This window comes from Budorcas taxicolor, chromosome 14 (genome assembly GCF_023091745.1).
Source record: "Budorcas taxicolor isolate Tak-1 chromosome 14, Takin1.1, whole genome shotgun sequence".
NCBI classification, from domain to species: domain Eukaryota; kingdom Metazoa; phylum Chordata; class Mammalia; order Artiodactyla; family Bovidae; genus Budorcas; species Budorcas taxicolor.
In genome coordinates this window covers 13,550,918-13,558,895 of record NC_068923.1, presented here as the reverse complement: position 1 = coordinate 13,558,895, position 7,978 = coordinate 13,550,918, and the positions used below count along the sequence as shown (strand labels likewise).

Here is a 7,978-nt window from a genome sequence, read left to right as displayed (position 1 = left end):
GTACCCAAGGACTCCTTTAACTGAGTGAAGTGAAAGTGAAGTCACTCAGTCGTGTCCGACTCTGCGATCTAATCAAAGGAGGCTTCCCAGGTGGCTCAGTAGTAAAGAATCCACCCACCAATGCAGGAGATACAGTTTGATCCCTGTGTTGGGAAGATCCCCTGGAGAAGAAAATGGCAACCCACTCTGGTACTCTTGCCTGGGAAATCCCATGGACAGAAGGGCCTGGTGAGCTGTCGTCCATGGGGTCACAAGAGTCAGACACGATTTGGTGACTGAACAACAAAAACTGTAGGTTTGTTTATTACATTAGTCAGAGGAGACACAGATGACAGTGTCTTGGTCTTCAATACGCTCAGAATAGAGATCTCTCTGGTTAATTTCTGTATTTTTCTAAAGAAAATTTTCAAAGAAATCATGCTTATTTATTTGTTCATTTGTTCACTGAACAGATAACTTCCAAGTGTCTTTTCTGTACTAAGCATTGTTCTGATGTCACAGGGTGCAAACATTGAAAAATAACTGCGCCTGCTCTCCTTGCTCAAGCTTGCAGTGCTCCTCTCCCCGTGGAGTCACTGCGTGTGAGTCATCCCTCCAGCATCAGATCATGACGGCCCTGGGAAATGTTGTCCAACAGCACCAGAGTCTGTGGCTCCCTCCATCCTTCCCTCCCTCCTCTTGTTCATTAGCTTGGGATTAATGATGTATGCCTTCCAAGCTGAAAAAGCATGTTTTCTGTAAACATTTGACGTATAATGGGAAGGACTGATATAATGATATCCCTCACTAGTACACAGCACTCTTTGGACCATCCTGCTCTGTGTGGTCCAGATACTCTTGAGCAATAGAAGGAGATAGTCTCAAGAGATTCTTTTTAAACATGTTAGTGTATATATATATACACAGAAGCTGAACTTTTTAAAAGAAGTTATACATATATATATATTTCTCTCTCTATATATAGGGAACTATATATATTGAGAGAGAGAGAACTTTTTAAAAAGTTCAGCTTCTGTGTACCCTACTTCATGCTCACCACTACAAGTCTAGTCCCCATTCTCACCACTGAGTTGAGCCCCTTTACCCGTTTGCCCTCCCCCACCTGCCTTTCAAGAGATTATTCTTTCTAAACCTGGAATCACTACATCTTTCATACTTCTCTTGCCTTTGGAAAGAAGGCCAGGAAGAGAAGACTTTTGTTTCTGATGTTTTCCCTTGCTCTGAGGCTCAGTGCCTTTGACCAAGCTTCCCTGTGACAGGGCGTCTTCACTGTGAACTGAAGAACCAGAGAAGTCGTCGTGTCCCTGCAAGACACCTCTAGTCTCTGCTCAGTGCTCCAGGCGATAGAAATCCAGAAACACTGTGCTGTTTAGGCGTGCTGTTGTCAGCTTATAGTACTGATTGTGTTAATGGTATGGTATCATTTTCTGTCGGTCTCCTGGAGTTTGGTTAGGATTATGGCCGTTGTAAAGAGCAGTTCTTTTCTTTGTTGTTTTGTTTTGCATTTGATGACTATAAAGGGGAGGAGTGGTTCTTAGGCATTAGTGGCCTACGAGTAGAGTACAAGCACTGTTCCCTTCCTCTAGTGTGGCCTCCAGGTGTGGTTTAAAAAGAATACTTTTAAACAAAGCCTCAGTCTTGAGGTTTTAATATTCTGTATTTTTCTTCCATTGATTTAAAATGTATCTTTGCTTTTTTCTTTAATAGTGGTTGAGAGTTCTGAAGAGGACTCTTCAAGGAGGTAGGATTTTATGGATGTTTAAAATTATATGTTTAACTAAGGGAACATGGAGAAGAGAAACTAATGTTTGTTGAATGTTCTACTCTGGGTTAGACACTGCATTACGTGCTTAACATTTGTGACCTCATAGAGTCATCACAGCAGCTTTGTAAAGTAGCTGTGTCCTACTTTTACTTAATTAGGCAACTGTGGTTTCAGGAGGTTAGTGAATTGATGCTGGGTAAAATGAGCTGACCTGTGATTTGACAGTTGGCCTTCCTGGCTCCCACGTCCACTCCCATGGCCTCAGCAGAGACTGAGAAGTACCCGTGTAGCATATAAGTTAAAGATATAAATTAGTTCTTTGACTTGAGTACATTTTAAGTTTCGACATTGTGGGGAAACTCCCTGTACTCCCTTAGAGTAAAGGAGAGAAGTGGTGCCATCTCAGTAAATGGTATCCCTGCTGACGGACCAAGAGTCCCATTTTGGACGGACTCAGATTCGTCTCTGAACCTTGAACAGACAATGGAGAAGGAAAGCCTATTCTTCCGCTTTGTTCTAAGTCATCAGGTTTACTCCAGTTTGGGCAAACAAGAATTACTTCAGTCCATCAATGGGATTTTCAGTTCAGCTGTTAGAACTTTTAGTGAAAACAAATTATTTTTAGGCTCTGCTGATACATTGGCTGTCACTCTCTGTTATGGAAACTAAGAATGAGTGTTAACTAGATATTTCATAGGTTGGGAGAGATGGATGCAGAAATAGGTAATGAAAAACTTTTTTGGAGACTTTCCTGGGGGTGCAGTGGTTAAGATGGTTAGTAAGACATCTTCCAATGTAGGCAGTGTGGGTTCAATACTCGGTCAGAGAAGCTAAGCTCTCACATGACCTGGGGTCAGACAGCCAAAACATAAAATAGAAGCACCATTGGAACTAATTCAGTAAAGACTTTAAAAGTGGTCCACATCAAGAAATCTTTAAAAAATTTAAAAAAGAGCTGTTTTAAAACAGGCCAAATTTTATTCATGTCAAGAAAGTTCGTTTAATATATAGACAAACTTTCACTTGTTTTTTTTTTTTTTTCTCTTTGTTCAAGGACATGAGCTCACTCATTTTTATTGTATGTTTTTGCTTTAAAGGTTTCCCAACAAACCTGGCGTTGATTTAGGGCCTACATCAAATGACGAAGTCTTAGATTTTAAAACCAAGGTAAAGTGTTCTGTTGTGAAATTAGTTTTCCTGCTCTGAAATTAGTTTCATGTAATATTTACTCTTATGATTAGACAGTGGAAGTGACAAATAGATTCAAGGGATTAGATCTGATAAACAGAGTGCCTGAAGAACTATGGATGGAGATTCGTGACATTGTACAAGAGGCAGTTCTTAAGACCATCCCCAAGAAAGAGAAAAGCAAAGAGGCAAAATGGTTGTCTGAGGAGGCCTTCCAGATAGCTGAGAAAAGAAGAGAAGCAAAAGGCAAAGGAGAACCTCCAGCAACCACCACAAACCCAACAAGGAAAGAAACATCCTGGCATGTCCATCTGCACTGTAGGGGGGATTCTTGAGTAGGGTCTTGCTGGAGTAGGGTCTTGCCTTTCTCTAAATCTTTCCAGCCCTGTGTCCTGAATATGTCCAGAACTCACCCTGAAAGAAGGCTTCTTAACCCTGGGTAGAAGTCAGGGGTATTTGTGAACTTGATGGAGGGAAATCAGTTTTACTAACTGAAATTTTAGCTTTACTCCAGAATCTGAATGCTGGCAGCAAATCAGTATTGTAAAATTACTTTTACAGTAGTAAAAGCAGTGCCTGCAGCTTTCCCACCAATACATATCAAAGTTACTTGTTTATGTTGTTATAGTTATTACAAGTTGTAACAACTTGTTATAGTTGTAACAACTTGTTATAGTTGTAGCAACTTGTTACAGTTGTTGCAACTTGTTACAGTTGTTACAACTTGTTACAGTTGTCATGGGCATCTTAAAATATTGGTCACTACTTTGGATAAGATCTTTTTTAATTTATTTTTTTAATTGAAGGATACTTTCTTTACAGAATTTGGTGGTTTTCTGTCACAAATCAACAAGAATCAGCCATAGGAACACCCACGTCCCCTCCCTCCCAACTCGCTTCTCATCCCACCCTTCTAGATTGTCACAGAGCCCCTGTTTCAATCATGTAGCAATTTCCCATTGGCTATCTATTTTACATATGATATTGTAAGTTTCCATACTCTCACCTGCTCCCTCCCCTCCTCCCCAGCCATGTCCTTAGGTCTGTTCTCTATGTATGTTTCTCCATTGCTGCCCTGAAAATTAATTCATCAGTACCATCATTCTAGATTCCATATATATGCGTCAGTACACAATATTTATATTTTTTCTTTCTGACTTACTTCACTGTGTATAATCGACTCTAGGTTCATCCATTCATTGGAAGTGACTCAGATGTGTTCCTTTTTATGGCTGAGTAGTATTCCATTGTATATTTGTACCACAACTTCTTTATCCATTCGTCGGTCAGTGGACATCTAGGTTGCTTCCATGTTCTAGCTATTATAAATAGCTAGAATCCCATGGGCGGAGGAGCCTGGTGGGCTGCAGTCCGTGGGTTCACTAAGAGTCAGACATGACCAAGTGACTTCACTTTCACTTTTCACTTTCATGCTTTGGAGAAGGAAATGGCAGCCCACTCCAGTGTTCTTGCCTGGAGAATCCCAGGGACAGGGGAGCCTGGTGGGCTGCCGTCTATGTGGTCACACAGAGTCAGACACGACTGAAGTGACTTAGCAGCAGCAGCCTGGAGAAGGAAATGGCTACCCACTGCAGTATTCTTGCTTGGGAAATTCCATGGACAGAGGAGCCTGGCAGGCTATGGTCTATGGGCTCACAGAGTTGGACATGACCGAGTGACTAATACATACACACTCACTCACACACACACTCACACATACACACACGTTCCATTTCAGACTCTTCTTGCAGAATAGTAAGCATAGTTCCTTACATTGTACAGTAGCTCTCTGTTGGTTATTTTATATCTACTGGTGGGTATATGTTAACCCAGCGTCCTAATTAATCCCTTCCCCTACCCTGCTTTCCCCTGTGGTCACCATAAGTTTGTTTTCTGTGTCCATGAGTCTCTTTCTGTTGTGTGAATAAGTTCATTTTAGATTGTACATATAAACAGTATGGTATAATACTTGTCTTGGTCTGACTTACTTCACTTAGGGTGATAATGTCTAGGTCCATCCCTGTTGCTGGAAATAGCATTATTTCCTTCTTTTTTATGGCTTACTAGTTTTCCATGATGTAAATATTCCACATCAGATGCAATTTTTAAGTGTAGTCAGATCTATGAATCTTTTATTTTAAGCCTTCTGGGTTTGTTGTAGTTCAGAGAGAAGCCTTTCCAGTTCTGAGCTTCTTGAAAAGTCTCTTGGGATTTCTTTTTGACTTTCGTGGATTCATTGTCTTCCATTAAATGTTTGAACCTTTGGGTATTTCTGCTTGTATAAAGTCTGAGATTTGTATTGAACCTTATTTTTCCCTGTTGGAGACACTTGGTGCAGTCTTTTCATTGTGTAAACGTAGAGGTTAGTCCTTCCTTTCAGAGGAAATCATGGAATGTCACTTTATTGAGTACTAGCTAAAAGTCTCCTTTGTTTCACTTAGGTTTCTGATGGTTGGGAAGAAGCACAAGACCTGTTGCGCAAAAACCACACGCTGAGACTGGAGATAGGTGCAGTGAAACGTCAGCACCGGGAAAAGGAAGAGAACTATTCTGAGGACATGGAAATTCTCAAAGGAAAGAATGATGATCTTCAAAAGGCAATAAAACTGAGTGAGGAAACGTTAACAAAGACTGTATCCCACTATACACGCCAGCTTAATCCTCTGACAGCTGAGAATAGAATGCTAACCTTTAAGCTGGAGAATGAAAAAGAAAGCAAACAAAGACTGGAAACGGAAGTGAAATCCTACCGTTCTAGACTGGCTGCTGCCTCACGCGATCATGATCAAGGTCAGACATCACAAAGAGATCTGGAACTTGCCTTCCAGAGAGCAAGAGACGAGTGGTTATGCTTGCAGGACAAAATGAAGTCCGATATGGCTAATCTAAATGATGTGGCCGAGACATTTTCGCAGCAACCATCTATAGTGGAAAGTAAACTCAATAAGCTGAAAATCAAGCTGCAGCACATGAGAGATGATCTTAGAGAAAAGACTTCAATGTTAGAACGTGTCCAGAGAGACCTAAGCCAAACAGAGTGTCAAAAGCAGGAAATTGAACACATGTATCAGAACGAACACGCCAAAGTGAATACATACCTTGAAAAGCAGAAATCCTTAGAGGAGAGATTATCTCAGCTCCAGAGTGAAAACGTGTTGCTCCAACAGCAGCTGGACGATGCACGAAATGGAGCCGGCAGTAGAGAGAAGACGGTCATGAGCGTCCAAGACCAGCTGTAGCAGATCGCGAGAGGACTGCAGGCCGAACATGAGCAGCGAGGTCTGATGGAGGAAAGAAACAAGCAGTTAATCAAGGAGTGTAATCATTTAAAAGAGAGACTGTGTCAGTACAAAAAAGAGAAAGCAGAAAGAGAAGTGAGTATCCAGAAGGAGAAATAATTCTCAGACTTCCTGAAAGAAAATTCAAAGTGATTATTGATTCTGGCTACATGTTGAATCTAGTTGAGTATAAAAAATACACAGGCTATGAATCTATGGTCTCTAAACCAGCCTAAAAGCATACCTTGTATCCAGCAAATAAAAATTAGACTGAAGAAACGCTTTGAGTAGGGACATCGTGTTGTTTATGAAATGCTGAGAGATTTTGTTCTAAATTGTTAACCTAGACAGGTACTAGTAATTTACTCTTTTACTATTAAGGTGTTAATTTTAATCTTTAAGTTACCACATTTCAGTATCATGATGAAGCAGATAAATGAAATGCTCAAACCTGAAATGAATATTTCAAAATGAAGCTTCAGTTACATGGATTATCTTGATAGTCAATTCCAGGTTTCCCAGAGGCTATATTTTATATATCATACTTTAGCTTCAGTAGCTTGTCATAGCTTTTTGTTAGATTTGTTGGTACAATTTTATTTTTATTCATGTCAGTTTGAGTTAATATGGGAAACATTTTAGCCTTGAATCATTTATTCTTAAAGCCTCTCAACTCTTCAAATGCATCTCAGTTCAGTTCAGTTCAGTTGCTCAGTCGTGTCTGACTCTTTGCGACCCCGTGAATCGCAGCACGCCAGGCCTCCCTGTCCATCACCAACTCCTGGAGTTCAGTCAGACTCATGTCCATTGAGTCAATGATGCCATCCAGCCATCTCATCCTCTGTCGTTCCCTTCTCCTCCTGCCCCCAATCCCTCCCAGCATCAGAGTCTTTTCCAATGAGTCAACTCTTCGCATGAGGTGGCCAAAGTACTGGAGTTTCAGCTTCAGCATCAGTCCTTCCAAGGAAATCCCAGGGCTGATCTCCTTCAGAACGGACTGGTTGGATCTCCTTGCAGTCCAAGGGACTCTCCAAGAGTCTTCTCCAATACCACAGTTCAAAAGCATCAACTCTTCGGCGCTCAGCCTTCTTCACAGTCCAGCTCTCACATCCATACATGACCACAGGAAAAACCATAGCCTTGACTAGACGGACCTTAGTCGGCAAAGTAATGTCTCTGCTTTTGAATATGCTGTCTAGGTTGGTCATAACTTTTCTTCCAAGGAGTAAGCGTCTTTTAATTTCATGGCTGCAGTCACCATCTGCAGTGATTTTAGAGCCCAGAAAAATAAAGTCTGACACTGTTTCCACTGGTTCCCCTTTATTTCCCATGAAGTGATGGGACCAGATGCCATGATGTTCGTTTTGTGAAGTTGGCTTTAAGCCAACTTTTTCACTCTCCTCTTTCACTTTCATCAAGAGGCTTTTTAGTTCCTCTTCACTTTCTGCCGTAAGGGTGGTGTCATCTGCATATCTGAGGTTATTGATATTTCTTGCAGCAATCTTGATTCCAGCTTGTGCTTCTTACAGTCCAGCGTTTCTCATGATGTACTCTGCATAGAAGTTAAATAAGCAAGGTGACAATATACAGCCTTGATGTACTCCTTTTCCTATTTGGAACCAATCTGTTGTTCCATGTCCAGTTCTAACTGTTGCTTCCTGACCTGCATACAGGTTTCTCAAGAGGCAGGTCAGGTGGTCTGGTATTCCCATCTCTCTCAGAATTTTCCACAGTTTATTGTAATCCA

At 41.1% G+C, this 7,978-nt stretch overlaps 1 protein-coding gene across 1 annotated transcript; it reads left to right on the top strand.

Moving 5' to 3' along the window:
• The first annotated feature begins 607 nt into the window (after nt 1-607).
• Nucleotides 608-6,454, top strand: LOC128059627 (ankyrin repeat domain-containing protein 26-like). Its single transcript, XM_052652033.1, has 4 exons — nt 608-644; nt 1,708-1,741; nt 2,863-2,932; nt 5,395-6,454. Exons 1-4 carry the CDS (start codon nt 608-610, stop codon nt 6,190-6,192), a joined length of 939 nt encoding a protein of 312 aa, XP_052507993.1. The 3' UTR covers nt 6,193-6,454.
• The last annotated feature ends 1,524 nt before the right edge of the window (nt 6,455-7,978 follow it).

Bases quoted from the DNA above. Each gene is read 5' to 3' on its own strand.
- LOC128059627 (XM_052652033.1), top strand. From the start codon at position 608: ATGACGGCCCTGGGAAATGTTGTCCAACAGCACCAGA. The intron at 645-1,707 runs GTCTGTGGCTCC...TTTCTTTAATAG, and splicing joins TGTTGTCCAACAGCACCAGA to TGGTTGAGAGTTCTGAAGAG. The intron at 2,933-5,394 runs GTAAAGTGTTCT...TGTTTCACTTAG, and splicing joins TCTTAGATTTTAAAACCAAG to GTTTCTGATGGTTGGGAAGA.